The following is a 21,686-nucleotide window of genomic DNA, read 5'->3' on the forward strand; positions in this document are numbered from 1 at the left end:
GCAGTCTCTGTGCACGCTTTCCTCCCATTTTTGTTCCTGCTCATGCTCGTGTTAATTGGCCATTGTTTGGACTCCCACTGGACACAAAAGCCAAGGAACATCCGATGCCCTTGACACTTTAGACTCTTAACCACTAATCTCACTAGGATGGATAGCCAAACATATCCTGAAAATATAAATATAAGTTTATTTCAACCCCTGTCTGATTTTGGTCCTTTGTTTCTATTTCCTTTTACATTTTCCATACGTTAGCTGGAGGCTCTTTTAGCTATTCTCATTCCACTCTGGCATGATACTGACACTATGCACCGCGTGGTACTGGTGAGGGGACAGTGTACGTGGGATGCTGTGTGAGTACAGGTATTCGTTTCCCTGTAGCCCAGCGGTGGGTGACTGGATACCGGCCCCAGGGCTGCATTGGCGGCCCAGAGTCTGGTGGGTCATGGAGCCTTGGTACATGGCAGCATGGTGGGCATCACCTAGCTGTGGGGAGGCGTGACCTCCCACCCCACCCAGTCTGGACACCAGAGACCCTGAGGTGAAGTGAGCAGAGAAGTGCTGGTAGGGCAGCCTCTCCATTGGCTGCATGGTGGTAACAGAGCAGCTTCCATAGGGGGAGACACTGGCCCAGGTGTTGCAGCTGATGTCCTCCAAACTAGGTACAGGCTCTGCACCCTGGGAGGCAGTGGCATACATACAGGCTTGTCGCTGGCTTGATTCACTGCGAAAGGGCCCGCTGGCAAGGCTAAGGCTTTGAGGGTAGCCCACTGGACGGTAGTAATGGTCCTCCTCACTTGATGAGCTTTCCAGATAGGCTTTCTTGTAACTGTGCTCGCCAGAGTGACAGTCGTCCTCAACTGTAAATAGATTTGGATAAAATAAACAGTAATGCTGCATAAGAGGGTGCATTTTCCCTTCCCTTCCCTCCCCTCCCTTCTATAACATTCATATTGACATTTAAGACAAATGACTATTATTCTCCTAAGTGAACCATATTTCAGGAGCCTTAACACACATATACTCATCCATGTGTACACAGAGGTGACCCTGCAAAGGCAGACAAAACTTTACCGATGGACTAGGCAAAATTTTATCGTCATCCTTAAGGCTGCTTTGACAGGGACTCAGTCATAGTCATAGAGACTAAACCTGAGCCCTTACAGTCAGGGGACGTTTTTTTTGGTTTTTTGGGGGGGGGTTCCCCCTTTTTCTCCCCCAATTGTATTCGGCCAATTACCCCACTCTTCTAAGCCGTCCTGGTCGCTGCTCCACCCCCTCTGTCAATCCGGGGAGGGCTGCAGACTACCACATGCTTCCTCCAATACATGTGGAGTCGCCAGCCATTTCTTTTCACCTGACAGTGATGAGTTTCACCAGGGGGACATGGTGCGTGGGACCAGAGGAGGCGCTATTGGAGTGACCAGGACACATACCCACAACGGGCTTCCCACCCACAGACACGGCCAATTGTGTCTGTAGGGACGCCCAGCCAAGCCGGAGGTGACATGAGGATATGAAACGGCATTGATAGGCAACGGAATAGACCTACGCTACCCGGACACCCACAGGGAACAGTTTCTTGATCCCCCAGCACATTGCACAGCTTCGCACAACTATGCATTTTAAATATTCCCTGAATAAATGGATTAGTTGTGTTTAACTAGTTTTGAGTTCGTGTCACAGAAGGATCCTATACCTTTCCTCTTGATGCAGTGATAATCCTGGCTGTGCTCGTGTGGCAGTGGGTAGGAGCCTGACTGGGGCAGCAGATCCTGTGAGGTGCTTGTGACCCCATTCTCACACTGGGAGTACTGGGGGCCCAGAGCGTTGGGGGTGGCAATGCCTTGGATCTCCCCACTGAATGGGCTCTGGCTGGTGCCCACTCTCTGACGCACTGTGCTTCGAGGGACAACTGGGTACTCCTTGGTACTACACACACACACACACACACACACACACACACAAAAATTATCATTATTTGTAAATCATTTTATGCAGCTGTGCCTACATTATATTGCACTCATGTACCACTATGGTGCAACTTTTGCTTGTACTAATATTTGCCAACAAGACACGGACTCAGTATCAAAACAAATTTAACGGCAAGAAAAACAAAACATATTTACCATCAACGAGTCACACCCACTTAGGAAACACTAAGAGGCATTGCTTTCGGAAAATCCCTTTCCATTGAAAATGCCAGATTGTGTTTCACCCCTATTAATCTATAGGATTTGGGAATAGATCATTTTCCTGCTTCTGGTCCTTCTTTGATTCCTGGGATCATTCCATTTGAAACAGTGACCTGGTTTTGCAATAAACTCTTCCCTCAGAATTGTAACCAAGAGCAGACGTACACAGATTACTGTACTTGGCAGGGTTGTACAATGTAAGAATGATAGTGTGGTTTGGACTCTCACCAAACTCAATTCATGTGCAAATTTCTACATTTCAGATGCCTTTCCGGCACAACCCAGCACTGCTGGCACACGCCGATTCATCTCAAGAAATGACATAATCAAGTATTTGGAAAAATTGGGAAAAATATCCCCCTGCCAACGGTGGAACTTTTGTGTTTCTAAAACGCAATTCCGCAATTTCACATAACCTTATAACATTTACAAATTGCAGGAGTTTAACGTGCACTGAAACATGTAGTCTAGTTAATTGGACTACAAATTAAAGTCATGGAACAGAGACCCAAGTCTAGCACTTTGCAGAGAACCCCAAACTGCTTTCCCAGTTTTCTATGATTTAGGAATTCTTTATCGAAATGCACGCGAGGCCCGCGCTGGCTGCTCTGGAAGAGTGGGTGGGTTGTGATTCTCGAAACCAGATTTTCTCCTTTGAAAATGTGTTTTCCACACAGTATGGACGCATGCTCCATCCCTCATCTGGACTGAATAATAGAGAAAGAGCAATGCGGTCTTATACTGCCTTGGCTGCTGGACCAAGCTGTATCACCAATTCAACACACAAGCACATGCACAACCAAAGGCTCACACGGACACACTTGTGCATGAACGCACACACACACACACACACACACACACACACACACACACACACACACACACACACACACACACACACACACACACACACACACACACACACACACACATCTAGTAGGAATGTCCTGGTAAGTAGGGAGAGTTGTGTGGAAGGGAGATGTTGCACTCATGTTTCAGAGGCCCTGCCAGATCGGCCATAAAAGTCTTCTACATGAAGACTGGCTAAGGCTCAAGAACTACACTTACATCACTGAAAATAACACTCACTGAAAATAACACTCATAACTGGTTTTCATTTGGATGATTGAAGGATTACACTGAGGCTTGTTAAGTGACATTCTGATCAGGATGTCAGTAATCCCTGTCTAATTGTGGTCACATTTATCTACCCTTTTAACATCACCCAGTTCGGGCAAATGCTGCCATGAATAGGAACCTCAAATCAACGGAAGAACTGGATTATAGATAAGATATATAAGGAAATATACTCTGGATAAATGAAAGTCTTGTCCTTGGTGGTTTGCAAACTGGTGTGCTGTTGCTACCTTTGCATTCTGGACATTCGGTGTAGCTCCATGTCATCACTCCCCCGGAAGCCTTTAGCGAACGGGTTGTTCTCTATCTTCAGCTGGGTTATCTGCAACAACAAGCACACATGACTTACATGAAACAATGCGAATTTAAGTTAGTTTGGCTGGCTGACCATGACATTTCACTACACGTAGGTAACAGAATCCAGAAACTTATTAAAACCAATGCTAATCATATATCTGGTTTGTTTGTTTTTCAATGAGAGATACTGGAGACTATATATCTATATTTATATCTATAGCTATATATACCTATATCTATCTATCTATCTATCTATCTATCTATCTATCTATCTATCTATCTATCTATCTATCTATCTATCTATCTATCTATCTATCTATCTATACATGTTTATGGACTACCACTGCACTTTATTTAGCCTTTTTTTGTCTTTTTTACAAAATGCATGGATTTACTAATTTGAGCCTCAAATAAAGTTTTGTACAGCTTTCACGTGACATGGTGTTTATAATTCATAATCATTTACCAGTTGTCAGATACCCTGGCAAACAAGTTAGCATCACAACCACAGGGCGTACTATGGTAGGTTGCTTCCGCTAAACAATTCTGAATACAAATATTTTAATAATATACATTGTCGGCATTAGATTGCTTCAAAACAAAAAATGTGAAACTGAACAAGAAAAGGGGTAAAATAAATAAATAAATAAATCGATTCCTTCTGCTTATTTTTTTGTTTTTTTGTTTTACTTTAATATTTGATCACAAATGTATCCATTACGCGGCAACGCACAGAGCAGCGCGGGTTCTAGAAGAGCCCCTCCCCTTCTCCGAACAGCAACCTAATCCCAACAAGGTTAAACAAAATCCCGGGATATCCCTCTCCCGAGCAGCGGTTTCTGGCAGGTAATTAGTTGGCAGCTCCTGTAGGTTTCTGACAAGACTATAGGTTTGTCTACACGCTGGCTGACACTTTCACAAAGCCCTGTTAAATCCGTGCTGAGTCAAGCGCCCTTTCTTCCGGTAAACAGGCGGGCAACCGAACACACGCAGAAGAAGACGGAGGAAGGATGGTCGATTTGAAAAATAATAAATAAATAAACAAAAAAGGCGTGGAGTAAGTCAAGGACAGGAGGGGAAATAACATAAAAATAAAATATACAACAATGAAAAAAAGCAAAAAAGTAAATTAACAAATAAAATGTTATATCGGGAAAATCGGTAATCCACCTCTTCTTCTGCGGAAATGATAGAAATCATACATCAAATTAGAGTCTACCTGGAGCCTTTTCAAGAATACCTGGCAAAACCATTGGTGATTAACTCGAGATAATCATGCAAAATTACGTATGATTTTCAATAGACGGCTCACTCTTTTACACTGATAGGCTTCCTTCTCCCTGTTCGCAAACCTTTCCGGACACTTTAGGCTATTGTACTGTATAGTGCTATATATCTTTATAGTGCAATATATAAAATATATATATATATATATATCTCTATAGTGCTATGTGTGTGTGTGTATGTATATATATATATATATATATATATATATATATATATATATATATACATTGCGCTATACAGACTAGTGCGTGCATCATAACTGTGTTGTTTTATTCTCTCTGTCTTGGTTATCCACGTAGTATTGCCAAGTGATAGCAGGCTGCTATTGGTGTATCAAATGCAGACTAAATTACAGTTTTGAAACTGCAGATTTGAACGGAAGGTATTTTAAGCGTTTTCGTATGCTAACAGATCAACAGGTGAACTGAACACATTCCTGAAAGTGCGCTGGTGTCGTCTGACTGATTAAATAGCTGCAATAAAACGCTGTAAGAAGAAGAAAAAAAATGTTTTACTGGAGGTCTTCAAGCTCCAATAATTAACCTGGAGTTGAGATTTCAGCCCTGCGTGTTTGAAAATAATTGATGGTTTCATTAGAAAGTCTGCCATTTTGGGCTTCCTGTTCCCCGAAGCGCTGAGAATTTGGGTTGGCTCCGGACACATTGAGCGCCCCCCCATACACCCCCCCCCGCCCCATTATACCTACACCTATAGGCCACCTATACCAAAACACGACTGGTTGAAACGGATGTGAAGCAGACACTCCTTAAAAATGTTTCGAGTCCCCAAAGAGTTTGAGAAGGCGATGCTGTTCAGGGTTCATGGAAGTGAAAGGGCAGACTTATTTTTCTGCCTCTAAACCACAGTCTGGGGAAACAAGTCACATGACCCGGTGTTTCAACTGACACAGAGATTTTACATCCTAAAAAAAGTAGAGCATTTAAGTTTAATTATGCACCCACAATGTTTTAAGCGGCAATCAAAAACTCCCACATCAAATGCAAATATGTTTTTTTTTGTATTAAAGTGACTTAATTGCAAACAGGAAGATGTGAGGCAGAGGACCGGACGTCATTTTAAAGGGCGTGAAAACTGAAGAAATCTGATTCGTATAACGTAAAAAAGTGAAGATTTGGTTTTATTTTTTTCCTTCTAATAACCACCCACCAGGGCTTTACATGTATTTTACCAAACATTTCGTGAGCTGTAGTTTTCTCACACCTGTCGCTGACAACGAATGCTGTCGGATATAAAAAGTCATAAACTGTTAAAAGAAAGCGCACAGAAAAGTTTGATCAAACTCTTAATTTAGCACCACTGGTGAGAGATGTGAGACTAATTTTTTATTTTTCCAAAGAGCGATAAAAAAAGAGGATTAGATGTTAAACAACAAAGAAATCTGGACATACACTTGTCTACAAATAAACTATTTATTTTGAAGACAAAACTGCAAAAAAAGCTATTCTTTGCTATATCATTATTATTATTATCATCATCATTATCATTATTAACACCACCAACGACAACATTATTATTATTATTATCATTATTATCATCATTATCATTATTATTAACACCAACACCAACAACATTATTATTATGATTATTATTATTATTATTATTAACACCAACAACAACAACAACAACATTATTATTATGATGATTATTATTATTAACACCAACGACAACAACAGCATTATTATGATGATGATGATGATGATGATGATGATGATGATGATGATGACGATAATGTTTTGGAACCTACTATGCGACAGGGGAAATCCGTGCCTTTGTTTAATCTACAGGAGCTGAGCAGCCCGAGACTGAAACCTGAAGAAGTTTCACGAGGTTAGCAGACGTGTTTAGATAGGCAGGTTTGTCTGGCTCGTGACTCTCTCGTGTGTCTTATCTGTCAGAGACTCAACGTGCTATCTGCCGTTATCACACCGGCCACGCGCTCTGCTGGAGCTAATGGCGGCGTGGTATACTGTGCTAATCTTGCGGCCAAGGCACATCTTCTGCCCACATTTTAATTCCCCAGCCCTTAATAGATATCTTATTTGCGTTTGGGACTCAATAATCAGCTGTCGCGGGAAATGGGTGTCAATTATTGCACACACACACACACACACACACACACACACACACACACACACACACACACACACACACACACACACACACATATATATATATATATAAACCAACGCTGTAATTTGAACTATCCTCGCGTTTGCCCCAAAAAGGAACACGACAGCATAGCTGGAATAGAAAAACGAAAATAAATTCTATTGCACTTAAACCATCAAAAAATAGGCAATTATAGTTTATTTTTTAATGTGCATTATAGTGGAAAACAGCCAAAAGTAAGTATCTGTATATTCGCACACGTTAAAAATACCTTGTTAATGTTAAACATTAGTTCCACGATTAAAAAAATAAAGAAAGGAACTCGCATTTACAAGATGAAGGACTTACCTTGTGGTTTTGATAGGATGTAACCGCAATGAAAGCTGTCTCGGGGAACACGTGAGTGCAGAAGGCTGTGTTTTTGGAGCCAAATCCATTATTTTCATCTGCTTTGACAATGTGGATCCTGGGCTGGTATTTATGCATCGAGTTCAGGATGATCTAGAGAGAACAAAATGTGTGCCATCAGACTACACAATCCTTCACGGAACTTTTTTTTTTTTTACAAAAACCTCAAGAGAGAATTGGCCATTTTCTGTAAAGGTTTACTTAAAGGCTGCTTATACAAAACTTAGATTTCCTCAAAAATCTAAGTGGAAAGTTTTCCCAAACAGCCCAGGTATATATAGTTTATTGTACTTCTGAAATGGCATGTGTAGAAGTATGCATCACAAATGTGTATTGTTTTTTTTTGTATTTTAATTTTGTCTTTTAAATCAGTGCAGGAGCAATCCTTTCATAATGGCAATTACAATTATGCTTATCCATGTATCGCCAAGTGCCAGCGTTGTGGATGCAGTTGTGGGTAATTACATATGAGAACCCCGCTTTGCAAAGACAGGGTAGGTATGCTAACCATTTTCTCCTTATTAAGAGTCATAACCTTTGAATTTAAGACTTAAATACAACACTTTCACTACCAGTCATTATAAATAACAATAGCTGTGCACAATAAAATGCAAAAAAAAAGTTAAACTGAACTGCAAGAGCATAATTATAATCTGCATGTGATTTTCATTTGCGTTGGTAGAGTTGCTCAGAAAGTTTCAGGGACCAATCAGCAATGTAATGATGCCTCAGACCTTTTCCAATGGAAACGTTGACAGCAATCGCTTTTTCATTGAGAAAACTCAAAAGTACAAATGTCAGTTTTTTCTCCCCATTTTCAGTCTTTGCACATTCCTCTTTCACATGAGATCTATGATTAAACCGTTATAATAATAATAATAATAATAATTATAATTATTAGTAGTAGTAGTAGTTGTAGTAGTAGTGTTCTAGCATTATCATTAGCCACAGTAGTAGTGGTACTTGTGGTAGAGTCATAGTATCAGCAGTAGTAACAGTAGTAATATCGTATCAGGTAAATCTAATCAGCTATTCACACAAATTGCACAACCTGCCCTAATTAGAAGTATAAATATGGAAATGGAAATATGGTGACCCCAAACTCATTAATATTTAACTTTTGTATCACAGTATAAATACTCCGGGACAGAAAAAGCTATGACAGGAATACAAACCTATGTCCCGTTCCGTTGCTCTCTGACCTGACTAACCTGGTTTGTGCTAAGTGATGAGTACAACCGGTGGCTAGCTTGGCGACATGAAGACGCAGTCGACCCAGCTGAACTTGGGCCCTGAACTTCTCTCAGGAAGCCCTCTTATCTCCAGCTCTCAAACGTAATTGTTATGACGGACTGGGGAAACATGATCATCAACCTTCAACATTTTTTTAAAATATTCATTAAATCTCCTCACATTTATAAATAATAAAAAAGAGCCCTTTTCTTCTTTCACAAGTAACCCTCCATGTCCTATTAGCATCTGTTCATTCTGTTTCCTTTTGCGCTTTGTGTTTTGTACATGCGCTCACTGCAAGTCTTCTCTGCAGAAGAGGCAGCAGACTGTCTTGGCCCTTGTGCTACCTGTGAGGGCACCACCACATGTAAGCATGAGCCCAACTCTTTTCTTCACCATGCATCTCCCACTGAACTTGATTTTACTTCATGACACAACAGGGTTTTGTATGGGGGGGGGGGTCAGACATGAGTATAAAACCTTTCAACAGACTCAAACACACCTTTTGGATGCAAAATGGCTTAATGGAAGTAACAATGGAGGTAATAAACTACATGTATTAATGAATCATCAACTGGAACAAGACCTGAAATAAGGTTGCAGGCCCTGATGACAAAAGAGCATTTTATGAACCCTGGGCCCCAGGTGAGAATACATTTCCAGGAGGAATGAATAGACCCCTATGCTTTTTCCAACATCACTCAAACGTTGCATATATATTCATATGGTTGTTTACATGTCAGTTATTTACACATAAGCTACTCTTTTACAGCTTCAAAACGAACCCCAATAGTATATTTACCTGCCAAATAATGTGTTTTCTCATACTGACAAGTCCGTCTGGTGGAGGAACGGGACAATCCTCTGCTTCTTTGTGCCAGAGCTACTTTCACTGCTGTCACTATCTGGGTCCCAGAGTGAGGCTTTAACTTTTTTATGAGGGACCGTTTAAAAACTTCGTGAGCACAAGTGCTATGAAAAACTAGGTTACACCAAGCATTACCCTTGTGCAACCATTCATAGCCTCTTTACAATTGAGAGAGTGGCATTTAAGCTAGCCCTTGTGTTATCTATGGGTCAAAAAAGGATGCATAACAGTGTTTAACAGCAGAGGAAAAACAAAAAAAACTCTAAATGATCTTTTTTCAACCCGAAGTGTGATGACTTTTCCTAGAATGACCCCAACATTAGAAAACGTGAAATACTGTTTTTGTTCATATTTTCATGAAAGCTGCAGACCACTAGAGTACTAAGATTGTCATGGGGTCATGTCTGACCCTAAGACAAAACTACTTTCTGCACATTTCTGCTACTTTCTTAGGCTATACAAGTGCTATCTCTTGCTGAAAAGTTAATTTTTGCACCTATGCAGTACCTTATGCAATAATTAAAATAATAATAATAATAAACCTCGGTAACACTTTAGAACTACACAAATGAAGCATTAGTTAAGTATTAGTAACTACTGAATTCATCATTTGTAAAGCATTTTTAAAGCAAGACATGCACCAGTGGTTAGTGTGTTAATAGGTGTTTTAGAAATACTTATTAATACTGCAATTTATGATTAATTCAGGTAGTTACTAGCTGTTAGTTAAGTATTTTGTATGACCTCATCTAAAGTGAGGACTATATATGCCTGACAAAGTGTTTACACATGAGACTGAAAGGCCAGCAGTACCTTGAGACTCACAAAAGTCTACAGGATCATGAGATCCTTTAAAAATTGTAAGTACACGATTAACAAACTATTTAGATGTACATTTTTGCATGAATTAATCATGAATTGCAGTATTAATAAGTATTTATGAAACATATATTAACACACTAACCATTGGTGCATGTCTTGCTTTAAAATGATGAATTCAGTAGTTACTAATACTTAACCAATGCTTCATTTGTGTAATTATAAAGTGTTACCTAAACCTCTACTCTAGTAAAGAAAGCAAGTATGACAGGTGTGTTGTAATAAAAGCGAGCGGTGTCCACTGATTAAATGCAGTCTTTCCGCACTGTGAGGAGGGAAAACCCACATAGTCACAAAGTTTGTGATGAACGACAGGTTGTTTCTCGTGAAAAATAGATTTGGGTTTTAAAATTAAATTAAGTTGCTTTAACTAGATGTTTCGTGAATGACCCTTAAGACAAGGGCAGTGTACAGAATGCGTGCACAACACAAGGGCTAAAGAGCAATATCGAAAACAACAGCGTCAATGCAAGTACAAGTACATAAACAGCAAGTAATGCACCATATCAGGTGGGTTTTAGCATGAGTTTAACATATCTTCCACATCATCAACTGCATGGAAGTATCCACATGGATTTTTATCCTGAAAAATTTCACAACCCCCCCTCCAAAAAAAATTGCTTTTTGATGTCCACTGGGAGGGGGCTGTTCAGACCACCTACTGGGACACCAGCACACGCATCGTCTCCCTTGTCCAGTCGCTGCCCCGTGTGACTCCCTGTATCTCTCTCACCCCTGCATCTGGATGATAGTATTAAATGATAGTGAGGGATCACCCCGGGCCTCGAACAGCTGCCCTTTGTTTTCAAGTCTCCCCCCACATCAGAGGGTTTTCCCGAGCCTTGGGATTAAAAGACTTTGTACACTATCATCTATTGCTCATCTCACACTGCCATTCACGTGTAAACAGTGGAATCTTCACACTCCACCCTCCTCGCCAGAACATGTGTGGGAAGCCAGGGGGACGAGCGCAGGAGCAAGCTGACGATGGAGATGAATAACACAGGGGGAAATATTTTGAGATTTGGGAGAAAGATCAAAGCAAAAGCTGCAGTTTAGTACGAAATCTGAGACGAATACAAACAGACGTGTGCGTGGGGTTAGGAACTCGTGGACACAGCAACAGGGAGGATTAAAACTCCGACCGGTGGCAACGCAATGTCTGGAAAATTACTGACTTGTGTTTTTGCAAGGTCCAAAAAAACGTGCAAATGCATCTAACCCCACACCTCAGAAATTAAATTTTAACTATATGTCAATCTATCATCAGTTTTACTGCGAACATTGATCTGGAAAAATAAAATATACATCCTACATTAACTGTGCATAAACAAATGATTTGTATGGGGTTTAGCTGGTGTATTCCTGCAGGCTCCTTCACAACAGTCCTGAGCGAAGGAGGGAGGACCTCTTCTGTCTCCTGATGTGTGTCTAATTGGCCAGACTTTTTCTAGAGGAAAACCCACTGCATCAGGTCTAAATTGGTGCGGCCTACATCACCAATATGTTTCAGTCTCATGTCTGAGTGCTAGTAATTATAAATCATCTCAGAGTTATTTCAACCAGCTGGACCAACAAGCTGATGGAATATATTTCTGGCCAGCCACCAATAGTTCATTTATGAATCCCATGGTGCTTTCTCCCAGCACGAAAAAAGGGCAAGCCAGGAACCACTGCAACCAATCAAAATTGCATTCTAGTCCAAAATTTACAACACCGCTCACATTCCAACTGAGCTCCGATTTCATTATACCAGCTGGGTTTCTGCAAAGCGACAATCACTATAGGTGCCATATGACCTGGAATAGATAGTGACTTTTGTGTGCACGTGTGTGTGTGTGTGTGTGTGTGTGTGTGTGTGTGTGTGTGTGTGTGTGTGTGTGTGTGTGTGTGTGTGTGTGTGTGTGTGTGTGTGTGTGTGTGTGTGTGTGTGTTTTGGTCACCATCACTGGTCAAGAGCTGCTCACCTATGCACAATCTAGACAGAGACCAGTGGCCACCTATTAACTCTATATCTACAATCACTCAATGTGATTATTAGTTTAGCCCTATTTGTAACTATACAATTTCAATTACATGCAAATTTAACATCTATCATGACCTTACTTCACTTTTATGAATTTACTTGTGTGTGATTTCATTCTTTATAAAGACACATTTACTAATGATATCTTCTAATGTTCGCCAGTGGCATAATTGCTTGGTTGCGCTGCATGACTAAGGCTATTTGTAAATAATGTGATGATTAAGGTCTACAGCATGAGATCTAATTAGCCATTAATGTCACCATCACCTTAAAACTTATGAAAACTTCCTGCCACAATGACCATGTGTAGCGCACGAGCACACCGATGAATTAAGCAATGTTCATGCTTGCTGTTTTGGGTAAGGCAAGAATCAAAAACAACTATGCCAGGTCAGAAGGTAGGAATAATGGGCAGTAAAAGTTGGGAAATGGGTACCACACAATCCCTCCACTGGTGTGCACACATAAGGAGGTATGACTGGTGGTGAAATGTCCCCGCTTTCCCTTTTTTGGCTAAAGCTGTCAAATTGCTCCTTTCCACTTCACCTGGCTGCTAGGAGGTGTGTAACTTACACACTGGGCAGAAGGGTGGACATAGAATGAAAAAGTGGAAAATATATTTACAGAAGACAAGAGCCCAGCATGTCACACGGCCTTGCAAATAACAGTGGGGGCGTAATTATAGATGAAACAGCAATTAAACTCTAAATTTATGTTTTCTATATAGGTTGTCTAAATATAAACGTACTATATATATATATATATATATATATATATATATATATATATATATATATATATATATCAGTTGATCTGGGCAGCATATCATAAGGGGAAAAAAAAACTTAACAAAAAAATGTCAAAAGCTGGACAAAACTTCCTCAAGGGCAAGAACTTACGACCCAATGGGAATATTCTTGTTTATTTCGATTTCTCATTATTGCTTGAATCAAGTGTTTCAATGTTTTCTGTTTGAAAAAAAAAGAAAAGTTGTATTCTGTCCGTCCTTGCTAGCCAACGAATCCAGTTAGGTAACTTTAACTCAAATTGCTTTGATTTCATGTTGGCTGTTCATAGTTCCACAAGAACAGCCAAAAAATAGGATGGTATATGGGACATTGGAGTCAGTTTTTGAAATTTAACGAAAAAACGAAACAATAAATCCTCAGGCCTTCTTATCTGTGAATATGGAAACGGGGGAGGGGCAGTTTCCATTATAGCTCTCGTTTTAATTTACTATGGGATCGTATGCAGTCACTGGATAACACAACTGGAGAGATGAAGACTCTCTTCAAATGAAGAAGTGAACAATATATTTTGTTCTTGAACACCAGAAACAGACACAAAAGCAATCTGTGAGGATGAGCACATGTTTTGTGTGACACAAGTTTCCCCTTACACCTTAAAGTCTCCTTTAGAGAGCACTGCATCGACCTCGGGAAACTGGAGTAGTTTCTGAGAGGGAAACGGTTTTCCAAGTAAAGCCTAAAGTTGAAATCTGAGCATGAAACGCCAAGATAGCAAGAGACTGCACATGCAAAATACGTTTCTGCAACTGTGTATGTTTTAACATTTATACATCAACCAATTCCATCCCGTACTGAATGGGTGCATTTGAAGTGACTTCGTCAGTTGGTTAAGAGAGCAGCTAGCTTTAGAATGGATGTTGTAGGATGTGTGTGTGTGTGTGTGTGTGTGTGTGTGTGTGTGTGTGTGTGTGTGTGTGTGTGTGTGTGTGTGTATGTGTGTGTGTGTGTTTTGTTTGTTTGTTTGTTTGTTGTTGTTTTTTGGGGATTAAGAATGAGGACAGATTTGTGCCGATAAGTTCATGAATATAACTTATTTTCACTATTAGGGGACAAGCTATGAAGCAAGATTTTCAAAGAATAATTTACTTTTGGAAAAAAAATTAGCCTTTAAACTTCCCATTATTATGGAGAAATGATAATTTCAGAAGAAGTGATTTAATGAAAACCTAAACTATTTGAGGCAATTTAGATATGCAATGTTTAGATTATCAAAATTGTGAATAATTGGTCTATTGCTTAGGTGCCCCCCCCCCCAGCCTACACTCCCAGTATACCTGTAATATTTCGGTGAAAAGAGTTTGGGGCAAACAATGACTTTATCGCCATCACAGTTTAACATCGAGAACAAAGAGTTACATTGTGTCTCGCAAAACGTTCGAAAGCATTTCTAGTTGTCATGGAAGCAGTCGCCCCAGCTACCAAATCCGTTGCCCTCATCCACGTTGGAAGTGCGGTGCCCTATTTCAGGTATTCGTTCCTGCACATTATGTTCTCATATCTGCACGACTTCTATACCTCACTGATATGAAGCAGATACTATATAACAGCCCGAAGAAAACAAACAATTACTTGTTGACTCTAAGGTAGAGCTTTACCAGAGAGACATAAAGTAAACAAACAAACAAACAAACAAACAAACAAACAAACAAACAAACAAACAAATGATAGCCGATAATAGGCCAAAAGCGAACTTACGTGTCCAAACGGGTCCAGGTGGTTGTTGGTCAGTTTCAGCTTCTGAAAGGACACGAGCTGCCTCATCCAGTGCGCCCCGGTGGCGGGAGAGTCCGGGTGAACGTAGAGCCGGCCCGGCATGGCGGGCTCGGCTTTCCCCGTCACCGACCTGGTTCACAACACAGCACAGCACGGTTAGGAACCGGGACGCACATCTCCTCCTCACAGTGTCGTATTCAGCACCTGGTGACTCAGCGAGGCCTCCATGTGAGTCAGGGCCCGTCGGGATGGGGTTGGACTTGTTGCACGCTGTATTATAAAGCATTGCCACCAACAACCTTTTCTGTTTTTTTGTTTTTTTTGTTGTTTTTTTTTAGCTAGGGGGGGGGGGTCTGTACAGTTAACGCACGATGTGGTAGGGTTTAAACGTGCTCTCAGACTGATTCATACTTCCGTCGTATTTGTAAATTACACATAAGTGGCGAGATGGGGTCCTATCAAAAGGAATGACAGCACGATACGTAAAACAGTAAAATTAAAAAGGTTTTTTTTTTAGGGGGTTGTTCCTTACCCGATGCGAGGATCTGGGGACCGGATGTTATAGCCCCTTGAGGCAAGTTTGTAATTTGTGATACTGAGCTACGAATAAAACTGGCGTGACTTGACTGTTGTTTCCAACTGTTTTAAGCGTGGTGCTAAATTATGTGTGATAGTTTCATTTAAGAATTGCGGTGAATTATGTACATAGATGAAATGTGCAAAGCCTTTATTACTCGTTATTTAAAAATAGGTCCACAAATTAGTTACGTTTGATTAAACTTGTACTTCTTTGATATATATGTGTGTATATATATGTATATATTTATATCGGCTGTGGATAGTCATTTGTCAGTATTAGCTAGCTAGATTGGACATTGTTTTGTAACAGTGATAGATCAAGAGAGGGATTAGTTCCAGAGCATGGCTTGGGCAGGTCATTATCGTTGGTATTGGCATGTGATTATCCTTTTAAAGTTTCCCCTCATTGAGAGGCACTGACCCAAACGGGGCAGTCTTGAACAAAGTTTGAGAGACAGACATGACACTTAGCAAACAGGCGCACGCTATTTATGCTCCGCTGCTGTGAAAGAGAGCCTTGTTCTACCGCATCTGCAGGGTGTTCAAAACCCCACATATCACTACCAAGATGAGGGGGGGGGGAGAAAAATCCACCCCAGCTACATAAATAAATAAATAGATAAATAAATCATCTCTTTGCTAATTAAACTTTCTTGACATCCGTTTTGAAACACGCAGCTCATAATCCCTCCGTGGTAAATAGGCCTAGGCGGAGTACCGTCGGCGCAGCCCGACCGCTGCACCGCGGGGCACGCGGGGTCCTCCGCCGCTGGGAGATGTGCTGCATCCGGTACATAGAGCCCTACGACGGTCTGTGCGTTCGTGCTACGCAGCAGACGCAGACTGTGCGTAAAGCGTCCACTTTAGCGACATCTCAGAGACAGTTTCACATAGACATACCATTTATTATCGGCAAATTTGTAACGATGGTCGTCGGCAGGCACAACATCCATCAAGAGTATGTATTTAGTTTTGGGGTTCAGCCCAGTGACCTTCACTTTGAAGCTGGGGAACATTCGCCTGAGGAAGGAAAAAAGAAAGAAAGAAAGAAAGAAATTAGGTTTAGCTTTTATGCCAGCTAGGGAAAACCGAAACACAGGTCGTTATATACAGAGTCAACACAGTGTTAGTTATTTTTTTCTCTCCGGAGGAGGAGGAGGAGGAGGAGGAAGGGAATGGATGTTTGAATTCAACAGTATCCCCAACCCACTGCTGCCAAACTGGGTTCAAACTGGGAGCTTTTCCGTCACTACGGCCTGCACAGCCATCGCCCAAAAATCAGTTTTGCAGGAGTCCTGTTGTCCTGTCCTGATCCACGTGCTTTCACAACCAATATACAAACTAAACTAAAGTACACTACACTACACTAAAATAAACTACACTAAACTACACTAAACTAAACTAAACTACGCTAAATTAAATTAAACTACGCTAAATTAAATTAAACTAAACTACGCTAAACTAAACTAAACTACGGTAAACTAAACTAAATTAGACTATGCTAAACTAAACTACGCTAAACTAAACTAAACTACGGTAAACTAAACTAAACTAAACTAAACTACGGTAAACTAAACTAAACTAAACTAAACTACACTACACTAAACTACACTACACTACACTACACTACACTACACTACACTACACTACACTACACTACACTACACTACACTACACTAAACTAAAGTTGACCCCCCGCCCCCATTGTTAATTCTACTCCAACTGGCGTGAGATAAACAAGTGAACATCGCTCTACCATTTAAATAAATAGTTATTTAAGGGACAATATTTAACTGAGGACACTGGGTGGGGGGGTGGGGGGGCTTTGTGTCACACAACTGCTGTACTGCACGGGCTATGCGAGTCGGCTTTTTAAATAGGTGTCATTTATAGTTTCTTTATGAGGTATCAGTTCTACGCAGCACCTTATTGATAGATGGTAATTCCCGCGGCAGCTCCCCGGCATGGGCTTCCACACTGGCGGTCACAATATCCCAACATGTCGGACCAACGCTAAGCACTCATCACGAGCACGGCTTTGCATGACGACTGCATGGCAACGTGAGTTTGGACTGATGAAAACCGAATTAAACAACTTGGGGGGAAATGGCGTAAAGGCTTCATTCAAGCAGCAGCGAGGGGACAACAAAAACAAACGCAAGGACAGCGACCCTCGCAAGGACAGGACCGGACAGGACGGCGACCCTCGGTGCGCACCGGAGGGTTGCCGAAACGCGTCCGCGACTAATAAGAGGATGCACACCGGAGCCACCGCACATGCTGGCGCGAGCAGAGGCCAACCATCGCCGGGCACATTCCAAACCACGATGAGCTGAAGTCTGTTTTGTCCAAATATGTCATATAGACCGATAGCGGACACGTCTGAAGCTGACAGTGTAGTTTGTTAATTGCTGAACGCAAATTAATTTACGCACGCAAACACACATCGAGAAAGAGTACCAACACACAGTTCCCCGCCTTAACTTGTTCACTGTTCCATCATTTATTCCCCCCCCCCCCCTTCAATTTCATTGAGTCATATCAATTCAATTTCTGGTAGCCGGCTAAAAAACAAGTTGGGACTGGGATTGAAACTGTGCTGACAACCGAGAGTGATTTCATTTCGCTCATTGTAGAGGAAATAATGACCGAGATACACGCTGCAGCGGTGCAGCTGAACACACTGCAGCCTGATCGCCATCGCATGTGTAAAAACAAACGTTATTCGCGCCCATGTGTTCCCCGCAGCCTTGAGAGGTCGGCTATGGAAAAGTCCACAACGTTTTATTTCCCACTGGGGCGACTCGGCCTAAAATGTATATGCATTCATGTTGCTCGGAGGTGCTTTTGACGCAAACAGCATCTTCATGCATGCAAGCTCAACTCCTCTTCTCTCGCGACGCATTGCCACATGTCAATGCGTCCACGTTGGGCCGAGACACAAATACCAAATTCTGGGTCGATAAATAAACCGATCGATTACAAAGGCTAAACAGCGGTTAGCCAGCAAACAGGTTGTGGGACGTGTGTGTGTGTGTGTGTGTGTGTGTGTGTGTGTGTGTGTGTGTGTGTGTGTGTGTGTGTGTGTGTGTGTGTGTGAGCTGTCTGTCTGAGATGTGTCTGCGAGTCGTGAGAATAGGCGTGCTGGCTGCTTTGCAGCGGCGGTGCAACACCGGCCGCCCTCCTCTTACCTTCCCGCTTTGGTAATGATCATCTCCGTCCCGACCTCGTGAAACTTCATCCAGAGTTCCCTCTCGTGCAGATAGACTTTTATCCCTTCCATGCCCTTCAAAATAAAACACCACAGAGCCAAATGAAGCGAGTCCGGCTTTCCCAAGGCAGTGGAATTGTGCACAGGAATGACACTACGCCTGCGTGGCCTTCTTGCGGGAATGCTATAGATCTGGAGATTGTACATATTTTATGAGTTGCTATTGATTATTCATAACGCACGCATGCACGATGCCTTTACTCCGGGTGAGCTGGTTTAAAAGCGTCAGCTCCGATGCAGCCCACCGATGGCATCCTATATGTCATGCTATCTGTTGGACTTTTCCTCAGTTTAGCTCAACTCGGGTCAGAAAATGCCTTCAATTATTATAAGAAACTGACTCTTAGCTATTTTTGATGCCGAATATAGACTCGCTTACATTGAGTAAGTACCCTGTTGACGTATTTTTTAATGGCTAAATTCACATCCACACATGCAAATTCAGCACGGAGGCCTCGTGACACCGAGAGGCTGCAACGCCAGACGCGTAAGTGACTTTGCGCACTAAGGGGCCTATATGAGAGGCGGAGGTGATGCTAACCTGTTGAATGTAAGTTGTCTGGGACGATGGGGATTTACTCGATGCTCCGGTCTGTTTCTCTGATTTAGTTTCGCTATGCAACTCCCTCGAATCCGAGCCACCGGGGGAGTTTTGCAGGCTGAAGGTTTCCTCTTGGTCCGCCATGATATGAATGGAGCTCTGGGTGCTATGTCCCGCACTATCAGGTCCAAACAGAGAGGTTTCCCAATGTCAGTACGACACTAGGACTTCAGTATTACTTACAGCGACTAACACTTCATTATTTACAGCGACTATAATTATATACACACATATATATATATATATATATATATATATATATATATATATATATATATATATATATATATGTGTGTGTGTGTGTGTGTGTGTGTATATATATACACACACACACACACACACACACACACACTTTTCAAGTACAAGAAGTTAGCCTCACATGGTGATTACAAGTGTGCATGGATGACGCTAATTTATTTTTGCAAATGTCCTTAATTTGCATTTGCATCATAACATGTATAGTCTATAGCATATTACCTGCAACAGCAATTATAGAGAGGTCAAGGAACCACGGTATGTTATTTTGCAAGGCCGTCTAGAAACGTACTGAAGAATGACAGCACTCGTCACCGTCTGCTGCACGAGCTTTAACTTTGCAAACAAAAACAAAAACCCCAAAAAGTTGTGAAGTTTGGGGGGCATGTTAGGATGCCAACGCGTAAACATGATCAAAATAACTAACAAAATGAGCATTAAAGCAAGTGGCACATGAAAAGCCAATAACCAATAAGTTTCCAATTGTGTTACTTTAATGTAGGCCTACTGCTGGGGGGGGGGTCTGTACATTTGTGCTATATAGGCCATTTCTGTTTGTAAAATCCAGTGCCTGCTCATAATGACAAATACAAAAGCACGACGGGGCTTATGGGACAGTCTTCACTATCACAACATGGAGACACCAATTAGGAGCCTTTGTTAAACGAAAGGGCGGAAGAAAAAAACAACAAGCGAGTCAAAGCCCGAAACCCCCTGAAACATGTCAACTTGTATAGGGGTACGGCCACTAGTCCGTACAGCCTAGCAGCACCCCAACTCGTAGGGCTGAAGATCAGCCGGCAGGCAGCGGTGTAGTCCCCCCCCTGCCTACCGGCACCAGACGCGGTCCCTGCGCCGGCTGTGCACCCTACACGCCCGAGACAGCTTACCTTTCTGAAACACGTCACGCTACACAGTGGGTCAACTGGTTCAGCGGAGCAACCGGGTCTTCTTCAAAACGTCAAAACACATGTTTTGTCCCAAGCCCGAGTAATCCAGACGCAGCGGCGGGGGAAGCTGCCCCGTATCTCCATGGATAGCCTATGCTTTTCGCTTCAGAGCAAGTCCGGGTCTGGTACGGCCCAGCGGCAAGGCGAGGACGCCACCGAAAGACGTGAGATTCCCGCACCGCTATGACAGCTAGAGACACGCGTTGTTGTCTTATTGACCATTTTACAGTAGAGGTCCCTTTTTCTATGTCTACACTGCTTATAGCATATAGCAGTATAGCTGGGTCCCAGAGGAGCAGGTCCGTCACCTCCTTCTTCCCCTTTCTCTCTCTCTCTCTCTCTCTCTCTCTCTCTCTCTCTCTCTCTCTCTCTCTCTCTCTCTCTCTCTCTCTCTCTCTCTCTCTCTCTCTCTCTCTCTCTCTCTCTCTCTCTCTCTCTCTCTCTCTCTCTCTCTCTCTCTCTCTCTACTATATGCATCAATGAGCCAACAGTGCGCGCTGCGACGAAGCGGAAGCTCTGACTCCGCGAGCTGCAACGTAGTTTGGGGGCAGCCTGTGCATGACTTACATTGGTCTACCCCAAATAATTAATTCTTCCAGGTCCCCACCCCGTCCCTCGGCCTCCCCCCCTCCCCCCCGTATACACTCCAAAACCTCAAGACTTGTTTGTCTTGCACATGGGATGTCTTCTAATGCTGGTGTTTGCCATGTCATAGAAAACCATGATATTCCTCTTTTTCTCCTCCTCATTTTCCCACCCTCTCGACTTTAAGGTTTGAATACCCAAACGTAGCGAGTTTTTAGATGGTAGTTCACAGGTTTTTTGGAGGCAACGTTTTCAGAAGTTATGACTTTGGGAAGATTTGGCCGAAGGAGTCGCAATGACCGCTCGCGCCGTTGCAGTACTTCCTTCAGGGTGGTTTGATTTAAGATTAATTACGAGACCAATTGGCTTAACGTTGAGGGTTTTCAGGTATGTCCGTTGATTTGCAGTCTTTTCACCGTGATTGCCTTTGAGGGATTAAAAGGGACAGTGTTTATTTTAGTGAAGG

The 21,686-nt window shown here is 42.1% G+C and overlaps 1 protein-coding gene across 2 annotated transcripts; it reads right to left on the reverse strand.

Moving 5' to 3' along the window:
• Positions 1 to 201: 201 nt before the first annotated feature.
• tbx5a (T-box transcription factor 5a) lies at positions 202 to 19,514 on the reverse strand. 2 transcript variants are annotated; one of them, XM_056290953.1, is made up of 8 exons: positions 19,371 to 19,514; positions 18,750 to 18,844; positions 16,459 to 16,578; positions 14,962 to 15,109; positions 7,392 to 7,544; positions 3,560 to 3,651; positions 1,697 to 1,929; positions 202 to 857 (listed from the first exon to the last, which is right to left on the reverse strand). In XM_056290953.1, exons 1-8 carry the CDS (start codon positions 19,512 to 19,514, stop codon positions 265 to 267), a joined length of 1,578 nt encoding a protein of 525 aa, XP_056146928.1. In that variant the 3' UTR covers positions 202 to 264. The 2 variants fall into 2 exon arrangements, with proteins under 2 accessions (XP_056146928.1, XP_056146927.1); XM_056290952.1 differs by having other exon boundaries at positions 19,356 to 19,514.
• Between the last annotated feature and the right edge of the window lie 2,172 nt (positions 19,515 to 21,686).

This window comes from Lampris incognitus, chromosome 12, assembly GCF_029633865.1.
Source record: "Lampris incognitus isolate fLamInc1 chromosome 12, fLamInc1.hap2, whole genome shotgun sequence".
NCBI classification, from domain to species: Eukaryota; Metazoa; Chordata; class Actinopteri; order Lampriformes; family Lampridae; genus Lampris; species Lampris incognitus.

Bases quoted from the DNA above. Each gene is read 5' to 3' on its own strand.
- tbx5a (XM_056290952.1), bottom strand. From the start codon at position 19,514: ATGGCGGACCAAGAGGAAACCTTCAGCCTGCAAAACTCCCCCGGTGGC. The intron at 16,579-18,749 runs GTAAGAGGAGGG...TTCCTTCCTCAG, and splicing joins ATCATTACCAAAGCGGGAAG to GCGAATGTTCCCCAGCTTCA. The intron at 7,545-14,961 runs GTAAGTTCGCTT...TGTTCTCTCTAG, and splicing joins ACCTGGACCCGTTTGGACAC to ATCATCCTGAACTCGATGCA.